This window comes from Mytilus edulis, chromosome 1, assembly GCF_963676685.1.
Source record: "Mytilus edulis chromosome 1, xbMytEdul2.2, whole genome shotgun sequence".
Lineage (NCBI taxonomy): Eukaryota > Metazoa > Mollusca > Bivalvia > Mytilida > Mytilidae > Mytilus > Mytilus edulis.
In genome coordinates this window covers 37,295,846-37,310,145 of record NC_092344.1, presented here as the reverse complement: position 1 = coordinate 37,310,145, position 14,300 = coordinate 37,295,846, and the positions used below count along the sequence as shown (strand labels likewise).

The 14,300-nt window shown below is 30.7% G+C and overlaps 1 protein-coding gene across 1 annotated transcript; it reads left to right on the top strand.

The window, feature by feature from the left end:
* Positions 1-6: 6 nt before the first annotated feature.
* Positions 7-14,079, top strand: LOC139512173 (protein artemis-like). The gene is made up of 14 exons (XM_071299585.1): positions 7-172; positions 2,393-2,444; positions 3,347-3,431; positions 4,279-4,338; positions 4,953-5,008; positions 5,367-5,471; positions 6,433-6,646; positions 6,847-6,948; positions 7,391-7,651; positions 8,127-8,250; positions 8,595-8,790; positions 9,486-9,797; positions 10,233-12,164; positions 13,934-14,079. Exons 1-13 carry the CDS (start codon positions 64-66, stop codon positions 11,833-11,835), a joined length of 3,279 nt encoding a protein of 1,092 aa, XP_071155686.1. The 5' UTR covers positions 7-63; the 3' UTR covers positions 11,836-12,164; positions 13,934-14,079.
* The last annotated feature ends 221 nt before the right edge of the window (positions 14,080-14,300 follow it).

The window sequence follows — 14,300 nt, the reverse complement described above, 5'->3', positions numbered from 1 at the left end:
CACGCGCGATTGTTAGAGTGTGGAGAGTATCAAGAAGAAAAGTGCACATTGCAGAGTTGCACTATGAGTTGTTTTTGTGGACAGATGCGAGAGTATCGCAATTTGTCAATCGACAGATTTGATGGGAGAAACTTGAAATCCAAATGTTTTTTCCTCTCACACATTCACGAGGGTAATAATACCAGACCATATGTACATTGAATTGTACAGTTGTAACAACATAATCACTGATGTGAATCAGGAACATAAAAAAAGGAACATATACATTATGTATATTGACAAATTGCCAGTTTGAATCAACTATAAAAGCCATATTTAAAAATCCAGTAGACTATATGATTGCCTGTATTTAGTTTAAGGTTTATGTACCCTTTTGTACGAATTTTTCAAACCTCAATTGTATCAAAACTAAAGATATAATAAATAATAGAGATAGGTCATTTAGTACATGTTCCAAGGGGAAACTTGATGCAAAGCATTATTTTTTACTGTTTCATTGCATTTGATAGAAAAAGAGGACTTTGTGGCAAATAAATCAAGATTTTTATAGAAAATCCACAGCCTTTAATACAGAGATTTTTGTTATAAAATTTGAAACATAAATTACTCACTTGATTTTCTATGATGTGCTAGTGTTTATTTTTTACAAAAAGTTCTAAGTAACCTGTAAATTCCAAAACACCTCGTGCTGAGTCACTAAAGTCGAGCGCACCCTAAAAGGTGTACTTGATTTTGGCCATATTTATACTTGTCTTAACCAATAACTACATTTATAAACTTGTTTTAAGGAAATCAATGCTAGCACTGCATGCAACAATCCTATATCTATCAGTCATCAAATTGCCAAATATGAGAGTACAAAGATAAAGGCTGTGGATTTTCTATAAAAATCTTGATTTATTTGCCACAAAGTCCTCTTTTTCTATTAAATGCAATGGAACAGTAAAAAATAATGCTTTGCATCAAGTTTCCCCTTGGAATATGTACAAAATGGCCTATCTCTATTATTCATAATATCTGTAGTTTTGATACAATTGAAGTTTGAAAAGTTCGTACAAAAATGGCTACAGAAGGGTACATAAACCTTAAGGCCAATGCAAGCTGTTAAAGGGGATGAAGTTAAAAGAAGCAGTACCTGTTGTTTCAAATTTGAATGAACCGATATATTTATTACAAATTTTATTTATTACACTATTAGTTGTTACCTTTTTGCTATGGTACAAAAATCAACCCCAAAAAAAATCGATTCATTTTGGCCCCAGATTACTCTTAAAATGTTTATATCATTGAAAAAGCTCCAAATTATCTCCTGTTCAAAATTGAAATATCTTTTTTAACTCATCAGTCAGACAGTGGCCAATATTTTTTTATTATTATTTTTAAATTAGCAGTACTTAAACTTAACAATTGTAAAATTTAGACGATTTCTGAAATTTAGTTCTTTTTTTATTTCGATATTACCTATATTTCTCCTATTAGTTCAACAGAAAAAAGTACCTTCACATAAACGCATGCTTCTTTGGAAATTAGATGAACAGTGACCCCATTTGTTTTCTTTAATTTTTCTATTAAGTATATGATAAAGTTCATTTATGAAAAAAATATTAAAATCATATATTTAAAAAAAAATCAATTTATAACCACAAGTCCCCTTAAAGACAACTACTGTCATGGTTCTTATTAGGTTTCCTGATTTGTGTACCATAGATCTATAAATTATAACAAAAAATATCACAAAGACCATAAGAGATAGTCCCTAAACACTGAAAAACAACTAAATTATAATTAACATATACATGTATCTTACGCATATAAAAAACAGAAGCAAAGGGACATTCAAACTCATTAGTTGAAAATAAACTGGCAATGCCATGGCTTAAAAAAGATGAACACCAACAGATAAACAACAGTACACAAAAAACAATATAAAAATCTAAAGACAGAGCAGCATGAACTTTACCAAAAACTGGGGGTGATCTCAGGTGTTCTGGAAGGGTAAGCAGATCCCCTGGGTGATAAGACGTGCCACTGGAATAAGTCACCTTTTCAAGCTTGAAAATATATGAATAGGTTGTGAAAACTATCCAAAATTTATGATACGGTCAATAAAGTTCCATAACTTCTTCGTCTGTCATCTTTCTTGGTGTTTCCGACTGTATTTTTCATATTCCACTCTTACATTACACACTACTTAAAACCCAAACAATATGGGAAAAGGTTACATATTTACCTACAAAAAATATGAAAAGGTATACATTTTTAAAAATCTAAATTATGTGAAAAGGGTGGCGTAAAAGAATAAAAAAAAACATTAACTGAAATACATCCAAAAAAGTCTATACCTCTAGCTGCTATACCTCTTTATATTTTGTGATGATTTCTAATTTTTTAGATCATACTGTAGGATTAGATAGACCAACTTTTCTTGAAATGTTACAGGCCAGGTGAGTGTAAATATATATTTATCTGCTAACTTTTGATTTCAATAATCTCGAGAATTGCAGCATTATCCTATTCTCTGTTTTTAGACTTTGATTTCCTTTGTTATATTTTGTATTTGTTGAATTGAAAAGGAGGTTGTGCATTAGTCAAAAGTCCCATAAAATACTAGGACATGTAGGAAATGAAAAATATTTTAAAATGTTTGTAACATTAATTTAGAGGCTGTTATAAACAATCTTCTCAATGAACTTTGAAGATATGTTTAATTAAAACCGCATACTTTTCCCATAAATTGCATTCATAATGTTCAATAAAGGGAAACATTTAACGTTTTTTTATAAGAAATCTGTTCATTTTTCTACAATCAAGGTATGAAATGATTTTAAATACCATTCAAAACTAAAAAAAGAGTTAAAGATCAGTTAATGTAGCATTATTTGAGAAACATTGTTATATACTGTAAATTTAGAAATTATTGCAAGGTTTTTATTATTGCGAATAATGCGACAGAGTTGTAAACGCAATAATTAAAACTCGCATTTTGTAATATCTTAACTGAATTAAGCATGACTTTTCTCAAAATCGTAATAATTAAAATCGCATTTAATTTAAAATGACAAAATCGCAATAATAAATGAACGCAATAATTTCTGAATTTACAGTAGTCTTCTTGTAAAACTATGTAAGACAAATAAAATCAAATGACATTACTATTTTTGGTTTGAATATGAAAATTTCATTATTGTTGTTATCATAATTTATATATGTATATTGTATTTTGCTTTTGAATGTGTATTGTAAACTTGTATTTGTTTTAGGGCTTTAGTAGAAAAATAGACAAGCTCTGATTGAATATGAATTACCCTCTTTAATAAATGAATTTATTTTTAAAATTTAATTTCAGTTCTGATGTATTTCTGTACTGTTCAGAAGTTACAAAACTGCTCTTACTAGAAAAACCAAAGTACAGTCATTTGGAGCATTATGTGGTATGCATGTTTAGATTTATTTAAGCTTTATATTTCAGGTATAGTTTGAGAATTCAGCATTTATTTGTTGTTATTTTTTACCTTTATGTTTTGTGTTATTTGTAACTTCAGATTGAGAAAAAAAGTTTGTTACATTACATTCAGTAGGGACCTTGGTGCTTAATTAGTGTTCACTGTAGTTGATTAACAAATATTTCAAATAATACTCTTTATATTGTCTATGCAATATAACTTCATTGCATTACTAAGTCATTTATTTAGCTGTTTCATGTGTTTGTTAGCATGATTATATGTTTCAAAGAGTTATATGTATATGTACCTGTTCCTAAATAGAAGCTGTAATTAAGTGATTATCATTGGTTGTTGTATGTGCTATTTTTTTTTTTTTTTTATTGTTTCATAATAAATCAGGCCATTGGTTTTCTCATTTGAATTGTTTAACATTTTGTCATTCCTAGGCCATTTGTAGCTTATGATGAATGACCTGTTAATGAGCTTATTATATCCTTAATGTTTTTTTTGCCTTTTGTGGATAATTGTCTCATTTACAGTACTTTCACAGAGCATCACAGAAGTCTTTAAATTCATTTACTATGACAGTGTCACCAAATTTTGATTGCAAAAATAATGAACTTCTTGGTAATGTGGAAAACACCTTGTATATCACAGTTCTGTTGTTTCTGCGTATTGTATAGAGTAAAATTTAACACTAATAAAAGTCTATACTAAAAAGCAAAATAAACAATCTCAATTTATTTCTTGATTTGAAACTACTACAGATATATTTTGAAAGAAGTGGTACATTATTTGTTTGTGTTATGAGTATATAAGATGCATTATTTTTCAGAAAGTATTACCTATCGATGTGCCAAATAAGGTTTCAATTCCCCAGCAAGGGTCTTGCAAGGTAAATTAATCATTTATCAATTACGGGTCCAGTGACCTCATTTTTTCTTTTTCTTAACTGAAAGCATACGATTAAAGCTATCTTCTAACATGTTATCTCTAAATTCTATGATGTAGTTTATACTTTATTGCAGAAAATTGGGTTTTCCATGCATAATCTATACAAAATCTGTCAATTTTGAACACCGTGTAGCGTGAAAATAAGCCCCATGACCCATTCTTTTTTATTATTTTTTTTTAAAAGCATGATATAAACTACATTTTGGCAAATTATTAAAAAAATTTATGGATTATAATTTAGACACCCCATCTACCTAAGGCTGTAAAAATTGTATCTGACTGTAGTAAAATTTTATCTATTTTTAAAAGATAAAAGAATCATGACAATTAAAACCTTCGAATTCATATGTTCAACAAATAACAAATTTTCAATGGATTTTTCACGCAGAGATTAGCAAAACCACAAAATCAAATGTCCTCCTCGAAATTACAAGTTTTCCTCATTCTATGAAATTGATACCCAAGAAAATAAATTATTATATAGTACACCATTGCATATTGTCACGTAATCTGATAGGCCAAACCTAAAAGACAGTGCCTTGTGATTATTTTCAGATTGGTTCTGTTGAAGTCACCCTGATTAATGCATCTCATTGTCCTGGATCTGTTATGTAAGTATCTTTGATTCTAGTCCACTCCATCAACTATTTTCAAATGCTTAACTTCATCCATGTTGATACATATATATATTTCAGTTTTTACTCAAAGTTTGAGTTAACACTTTTGGAGTTTTAACTTTTTTTCTGGTTTATGCTTGCTCAAATGGTCTTCCTAAATGTTGATCTCAGTTTTTATAATAAATAATAAATTTTTTCTCTTTTAAGAAATTGTGTATTTTTTTTTATTTTTCAAAAAGTCCTTATTTTAAAAAAGGGTACATAATTGAATTCTCATCAAATTTAGAAATTAAAATAAAATTTCATTTAGATTTGAAGTCTGAACAAGCTGATATTCTTTATGATATTTCAGGTTTCTGTTTGATGGACAAGAAGGTATATGTTTATACACTGGAGATTTTAGATGGGACAGTCAACAAATTACCAATATCCCAGCTCTTCATGACAAAAATGGGAGGTAAGAACAGACAATAAAGAAACATTCAATTACAGAGGCCTAATTATCCCTCTAGTATATTTTGCCTCTGCTTTATTAAAAGATGGTATCTGTAAATTCAGAAGTTATTGTGATGTTTTTATAATTATGAAATGTGTGACAGGGTTATAATCGCAATAATTTAAATTTGCATTTGGATTTAAGTCAATATGGCAAAAATTCCAATTGCATTTTAGTCTAAAATGGCAATAACAAATGCCTGAAATAATTTAAGAATTTAACGTATCTTGTTAAGAGGCTTGAAACAACTAATTTATAGAACTGGAAAAATTTGTATACTGGTATGGCAATGTCTTTGTCCTCATCATTGTTGTCCGAAGACATTTGGTTTCAAGACAATGACTTTAGTATAAGTGTATGGAATCTCTATAATATTATGACACAAGGCTTCATACCAAAATAGGAAGGTTAAAATTGATTTTTGGGGTTATGGTCCTAACCATTTAGGAACTTATGGCCAAGAAGAGTCTAAAACAATACGTACTTAGTATGAATGGCATATTTCTAGACAATTTTAATTAGGTTTGATTCAAAGTCTTGATTACTTGGGTTTCTTATTATGCTAGCTGAATCTAACCTTGTATTTAGATTTTGGGCCTGTTTTCTTATTCATCAATATTGAGGTCCAACAGGTTCAAAATTAAACTTTGTTTGATTTCAATAAAAAATTGAATTATTCGATTTATTTATTTATGTAGATTTTGCATATTGGACCATAAAGGTAAATGTCTAATTTTAATTTTTCTAAGTTCTTAGACCACATATATTAGCCAACGCACACCTATATTCTATTTTATTTTAAAATAGACTAATAACTATACAGTGCCATATTCTAAATGTAACATTGTGCTGATCTTTGTTTTATTTGATAACTTTATTCAAATTTTATTATTTGAGAACATTTTTTTTTTAATGTTTTCAGTGTAAAACATATTGACAGCTTATACATAGATACAACATTCTGCCATGAGAGCTCTATTTATATCCCTAGTCGTGAGGACAGTGCTAATGCTGTTTATAATTTGGTCAAGGAATGGATAGGAAAAGGACCAAATTATGTTGTACATTTTAAAGCACGAACTCAGTATGGACATGAACATTTGATGAAGGAAGTCTGTATAAAAACTGGGCATAAGGTAACTTGTCAGCTACTTTAATAGTTTTATCTCATAAAATCAAAGGAAATAAAAATTAAATCTGTGTGGCTTATGAGTATTACATTCCAATGTTATAATAGTTCCATTTGCTTCTAAAGATATAGATTTTTTACTCCAAGATACAATATAACACGTACAAAAATGAAGAGCCTGAAACATGTCAAATATTATTTTTTTAGGTGTATGTCTCAAAAGAGAAATGTGAAATATATAAACAAATTCCAGATCTTGAAGATATTTTCACCAGTGATCCCTCAGAAACACCAGTACATGCCTGCAAGGTAGGTCCAACAAAAATTTTAAACTCATTTTAGAAGTAAAAGTTCATGTTTCTTTTTAAAAAATATTTATCTACTTCTAACTACAACAATAAAATGAGAAAAGCACAAGTATAGAATACTGTTTATCCTGTTTGTAAGTAGTTCTTGCCAGAAAGAGGCAGTTGGGAGCCAATTTCAGTAGCTGCTTAACAAAATAAATCCATGAAACTATCCAAAATATGTCTCTTATAGTTTTCATTTATTTTGGCCTTTGCATATTTGATGAGTAAAGACTGCTTTGACAGAAAGCATAGTTATATGAAGAAGTCCCATTTTTGGTCGTACTGAAATGCAATCATTCAAGACATCAGTTTACAAATTTATTTATTCTTGTTCTAAGGAATACTTACACTGTTTTCAAATAACAGTACAAGCTCTTAAACAGTGTTTGTCATTCTTTCAGGGGAAATGGCCATCAGATAGTCTACCATGGGGTAAGCCAGCTGCAGAATTGAAAGTAATGGTGATACTTCCATCCACAATGTACTTTACTATGTTGCGGAACTTTGATCTAAGTCATATTGTAATTAAAAAAGGATTTATAAACAGAGTATGTTATTCATTTCATTCGTCATACACAGAGGTCAAAGATTTAGTGACCTATCTTCAGCCAAAATTTGTCAGACCAAATGTGAAGCCAATGATGGATGAGACTATTATGAAGGTAGGTAGAATTAGGTACACAACTTATCATCCTCAAAATGACAGAAAAAAAGTTATATGATTTTTGACCTGGTTTTCATAAGAAAGATCTGGTTATTTATTTGTTGAAGTTCGGCAGGTTGGTGGCTGGTAACAGTGTCCATGCTATATATTTACTGAATGAATGGGAAGAAAGCAACCTTTCTGCTAAGGAAAGAACTTTGCTTGAAATTCAAATAAAAACTAAGTGTCTTCAGATTTTGTGGATTCATTTGGTTCATGTTATAATTAAGTAACTATTTAACAACTTTAGGAAAAACTGTATACAACAATGGCTTTTAAAATTTGGAATGTGAGTTATCATTGTGGAGAAATCTATTTTGTCAAAGTTTCTGCATTTTTGAAAATGAAATAGTACTGAATTTACAGTTTATTGGATCAAAATGTATATTAATTATCTATGTAAAGGATATTATAAATGCCTATATGTTTTACAGGTCCAAGGACGTTTGAATGAATTCCTGAAATTAAAGAACAGTAAGAATATATGTGATTCTCAGAAACCAAGACTACTTGGAAAACTCAGAAGGTCAAAATCCACAAAGAAGAGGACAATTTCAGGTAATATCTAGCATTGTTCTTATAAAGTCCCCCAAACTGTGTAGGTGATACTACTACTTTTCATTAATATTTTGTCTTTAAATAACCTTATATATAAAAATAAGAAGAGGTCACAATAGGAAAATTCCAAAGAGCCCAGGAAAATTAAAATATCATAGTTAAATTTCGACCAATCATTTGCAGGGAAAAGATTTTTCACTATTTAGAAGATACATTTTTCTAAGATAGATCAAGAAATGTGAAAATAGCACAAAAATAAGAGAAATAATAAGCCTATTCATATTAAGTTGTAGGTTATATACTGAACTATTCAAATTATATTATGTTTTGCTACCCTTTTTTAGAAAATTCAAGTGATTCAATTGACCTGAATTTTGGCACCCCAGAAAAGGTTTACCCACCTGCCAAGAAATCAAGAATAATGAGTGAGGCAGAGACAGATGAGGATGAACACAGTTCTTATGCAGGTAGTAACAGAAGCGACAGTGAAATGAGTGATATCTGTGAACTTAGTGGACAGGAAGCTGACCAAAAAAACAGGTAAGAATCTATTATTTTATTAAAAAAAATTTCATTAAATGGAAAAGGGTTTTCAATTTTTGATTCTGCCAATCTAAAATATATAGCTTCTAATTGTATAGCTGTTATTATTGCCTCCACTTCAAGGAAGGAATATTGCTTTGTCTCTGTATATCAGTCTGCCTGTATACATATGTCCATCCATTAGACTTATTATCAGGAACTACAATCACAGATTCCTGAAATCTAGTATCGAGCTTAAAAAGGGCAATTTAATATTGTTATATTGTGTACTGTCTTTTGTTACATTTTGGTACTTTGATATTCTGTAATATAAGACAAATATGAGATTTGAATGGCATTTTTTCTTTTGAACTATGGATAGAATCTTCCTAAAATTTGGTGTCAATCTTTATGTAAATACTGGTTAAAGTTTGGATCATTTATGAATCCATTGCTCATTAAATTCCTGTTGAATGTTTATGTATTCTAACACAGAAATTACCATTATGAAATATTTCTGGCCTTTTTTTAAAGTATCAAGCTATATGTGAGCATGCTTTATTGTTAGATGTGCTTTTACTTTCATGGCTAATAAACTTCTTGTGTAGTTTACCAAATACCTATTGCAGGGGTACCATAAGTGAAACTAGACCCAAAAAATTTGTATCCTTTAATCTTTACCTTTGATTTGAAATTATATTATATTTTTCTAGACCCCAGTCCTTGTCACTACCAGGACAAAGTCTTTTAGATGCATTAGATGAGCATGAGTTCCAAGAATCTCAAGGCAGTAAATCAGATGCTTTAGAGTGCAGAGTATGTATAGATGATGATGATGAGCAGACGACAGCTGTAGTTGTACCAACAAATACACTGGAAGCTGGTGAATATAAAATAGCTGAAGAAGAAGCTAGTGATAACAGTGAGGGTGACACGTCTGGAGCAAACAAAGATGATGTTGTAGACAATATAGACTTTGATCATGATACTACAGATGATGTTCAGGAGCCACCCTCAGTATCCAGGTACATGTACATATTTTTAACAATAGAACTCATTATTCATCAATGTTTTTTTTTAACATGGGAAACATCGGAATAAGATTAAACAGTAAAACAGTGTAAAAAACACTTGCAAAAGAGCAGTAAATGAAGTAAAAAATATATCAGTACCAGTAAAAGATTTTCTAAACGTTTCTTAGTCCTGAACATGCATGAAAAATTTGCCACTGCACCATGAGCAACCAACAATTAATTATCCTTTTTCCTGATATGTTTGTTTCTTTTTAACGAATGAGTTCTTTGAATGTAAACTGTTTTAAAAAATAAAATTTGATGTGTTTTGAATTCTCTTTTGAATGTGAACATTATTATTATTATATTATGAAGAAGACATTGTATGTAGTATTATAATAAACTGCTGTATTTATGCTGCTTGATAGTTAATATTAGTTTTGATAGATGTGAAACTCTATCTACCCCAGGGCAGAGCTTACTAACTGCAGTTGATGAGATGGAGGCTGAGGTCAATGAGAGCGGGGACAGCATTATCAATTCTAATCAGCCAGATAGATCAAATTCTAATGGAAATGGCAGGTGTAAAACTGAACAGAAAAAAGATAAGCCAGATTCTAGTCAAGATGACAGAATCAACACTTTAAAGAAAAATGATGAGCTAGATTATTGTGAAGATGACAATCTGAAAACTGATAAACAAAATAGCTTATATGCTCTTGAAAATGATAGATTAAACATTGATAGGAAAGAAAATAAAACAATTATTATTGGAAATGAAAGAGAAGACACTAAAAATATACAAAATGGATCTGGTTCTTATAAAGACAACTTTATCAACTTTTTAAAAAATGGCAATAAAAATTCCAATGAAAATAGAATATCTAAATTCAATTCTGATTCAGAGAAAGAGATTGATAAAATGCTGAGCAATGAGAGGGAAAGTGAATCATATGTTTGTTTAGAAAGTAATCAAAGTTCTAATAATAGATTAAATACAAGCAACCATGAGGTTGATATAACAGAAAATAAATCAAATGAAGTTGTTACAATCATTGATAGTAGTTGTAGTACAGTGTGCGAAAGTCTACCTCAAGAAGTAATTGTCAATGAACACAATGATGAAATAACCAATCTAGAATCAAACTCTAAAAGCAGCAGGAATAATGAGAAAAATCAAAAAGAGATAAGTTCTAGCTATGATTTATTTGGTTCTGATGAAGGAAGTGATGTTGATGACAGTGACAACGAAATCATGATCACTGAGGTTTGTAGTGATACATTTAATAGTGGAAACAAAAGTGAAAAGGAGGTCAGTAGTATTACTACAAATTCATCAAACAGCAAGGAGAAAGGCAACAAGGAGGAACTATTGGTTAATAAAATGAACACTGTTACTAATTTTGAAACAAATAAGGGATCAAAACAGATAGTGGATTCAAATGGCCGTTACAATGATTGTGTTGTTTTAGACCTGGAATCAGAAGATGAGGAGGAAAGATCATTATTATCAGGAAAATTATCTAGAAGCAATTCATTACAAAGCAAAGATTCTGTGAATTGTCAAATAAGCTCAATAGAAAAATGTGTGACAAAAGCTGTTGATAAATTGTTTAGTGGCAATTGTCAAAACACAGCTATTGACTGCGATGATTTATCGGATAGTGAAGAAACATTACCTCCCTCAGGAAGTCAGCAATCTGATGCAAGCATTGAGACATTATCTCCCTTTGTATCACCAGTCAAATCTAAACCTATTGTGGGTCCAAGGTCATTAGATTCAATGTCATCTGGTTCCCAGTCTAAGAAATCTCCAATGAAGAATCAGAGTATAAAACCATACTTGTCACCAGTAAAGAATCAGTCACCACAGAAAGTTGTATGCCAGATGGGTGGTATGTTTATTATGAATAATGAGAGTGATAAGGGGGAGGAGTCAGCAGAAAGTAGTATGATTGATTTGACAGCATCTGATGATAGTGATGATAACAATGATGACGACAAGAATGGCGCTGATGATTCAACTCAGGATTATTATGTTATTGATTAGTTACAGTTTAATTGTAATAGATTTGTGTCATATGTTATGATTGAATATTGCAGATTTGTTTCTTCAATGAAGAATGCTGGGAAGGGGAGATAAGGTCATTTGTCTATCCATCAGGTTTACAAAATTGCAATTAAAGCATAAATGTGAATGTTTTATGGTATAAAAAATTAATGAAGGCACTTAAGTTTTATGTATGAAGTTGCAAATATTTTCCTTGTTTAAAATAGTTAAAAGTATTTTATCAAAATTAATGCCTATCGCACCTCCTGTCCAAAACTATGAAGTTTGGAATTCTATTATTTTAAATTGATTTTATAGAGGAAAATATTGTTAAAGCAGATTTTTAGCTCACCTGGCCCAAAGGGCCAAGTGAGCTTTTCTCATCACTTGACGTCCGGCGTCATCGTCGTCGTCGTCCGTCGTTAGCTTTTACAAATATCTTCTTCTCTGAAACTACTGGGCCAACTTTTACCAAACTTGGCCACAATCATTATTAGGGTATCTAGTTTAAAAATTGTGTCCGGTGACCCGGCCAACCAACCAAGATGGGCGCCATGGCTAAAAATAGAACATAGGGGTAAAATGCAGTTTTTGGCTTATAACTTAAAACCAAAGCATTTAGAGCAAATCTGACATGGGGTAAAATTGTTAATCACATCAAGATCTATCTGCCCTGAAATTTTGAGATGAATCGGACAACCCGTTGATAGGTTGCTGCCCCTGAATTGGTAATTTTAAGGACATTTTGCTGTTTTTGGTTATTATCTTGAATATTATTATAGATAGAGATAAACTGTAAACAGCAAAAATGTTCAGCAAAGTAAGATCTACAAATAAGACAACAAGACCAAAATGGTCTGTTAGACAACAAGACCAAAATGGTCTGTTGATTTCTTTAGGAGTTATTGCCCTTTATAGTCAATTTTTAACCATTTTTCGTAAATCTTAGTTATCTTTTACAAAAATCTTCTCCTCTGAAACTACTGGGCCAAATTAAACCAAACTTGGCCACAATCATCATTGGGGTATCTAGTTTAAAAATTGTATCCCGTGACCTGGCCAACCAACCAAGATGGCGGCCATGGCTAAAAATAGAACATAGGGGTGAAATGTAGATTTTGGCTTATATCTCTGAAACCGCAGCCTTTAGAGCAAATCTGACATGGGTAAAATTGTTCATCAGGTCAAGATCTATCTGCCCTGAAATTTTCAGATGAATCTGACAATCTGTTGTTGGGTTGCTGCCCCTGAAAAGGTAATTTTAAGGAAATTTTGCTGTTTTTGGTTATTATCTTGAATATTATTATAGATAGAGATAAACTGTAAACATCAATAATGTTAAGCAAAGTAAGATTTACAAATAAGTCAACATGACAGAAATGGTCAATTGCCCCCTTAGGAGTTATTGTCCTTTACAGTCAATTTTTAACAATTTTCATAAAATTTGTAAATTTTAACTAACATTTTCCACTGAAACTACTGGGCCAAGTTCATTATAGATAGAGATAATTGTAAGTAGCAAGAATAGAGATAATTGTAAGTAGCAAGAATGTTCAGTAAAGTAAGATGTACAAACACATCACCATCACCAAAACACTATTTTGTCATGAATCCATCTGCTTCCTTTGTTTAATATTCACATAGACCAAGGCAGTGATATTGTTGACTTTTTTCAAAACTACCTCTACCCTTTTTTATTGGGAAAATGTGTGCAGTTTTCCTCAAATTGGGAAATTTAGAATAAACCATGAATTTGACTGAAACTTTTACCCTTTCAAGAGTCAAGTCCTGCTTTGGAATGAGACTCCTTTTTGTCAGTAATGATACATAGTTAGACCCTCATATCTGCACATATAGTCATTTTAGGCATGAAAAATGTATAAATGAGTGTTTTTCAGTTTGAATTCATGCACATTTACTACTGAGACTGCTCTGTTTGGGGAAAAAGTGGTCTTTTTGGGAATAATTTTAAGCCATTTTTTTTCCAAATTGGGATTCTTCTCCAGGGGAAAAGCCTTCATTCTCCACTAATTTAAGGCAAACAATATCACTGCAAGGTGAGCGACACAGGCTCTTTATATTTTTTTAGAGCCTCTAGTTTTATTCCCCACTTTCTTGAAAAGACCAGACAAATTCGGTTTGGTTCTTTATCCTTAAAATAAAACAATAAAATAACAGGGGTTGCCATGAGGCTTTTATATATTTTACTCTTGAATTAAAAGCAGATTATAAAATGAAAAAAAACAAGAACAGCAAAAACAGCAAAAACTTTCCATAGAATAATTCCTCACTGTTATGTCATCAGTTTTTTTTCTACAAACTAGGGTCTCTATGACTTTCTGCAAAATGATGAAAGTTATGGTCCAAAATATATATTTATATTTCATGTACCCTTGCCAAATAAATTAGTCACTTGAGAATGGAATTTATGATACCTCTGAAGTTATCTCAATATTATTCAGCAA

Coding starts and splice junctions, on each gene's coding strand:
- LOC139512173 (XM_071299585.1), top strand. CDS start 64: ATGAGTTGTTTTTGTGGACAGATGCGAGAGTATCGCAATTTGTCAATC. Junction 6,949..7,390: donor CACCAGTACATGCCTGCAAG/GTAGGTCCAACA, acceptor TCATTCTTTCAG/GGGAAATGGCCATCAGATAG. Junction 7,652..8,126: donor TGGATGAGACTATTATGAAG/GTAGGTAGAATT, acceptor TATGTTTTACAG/GTCCAAGGACGTTTGAATGA.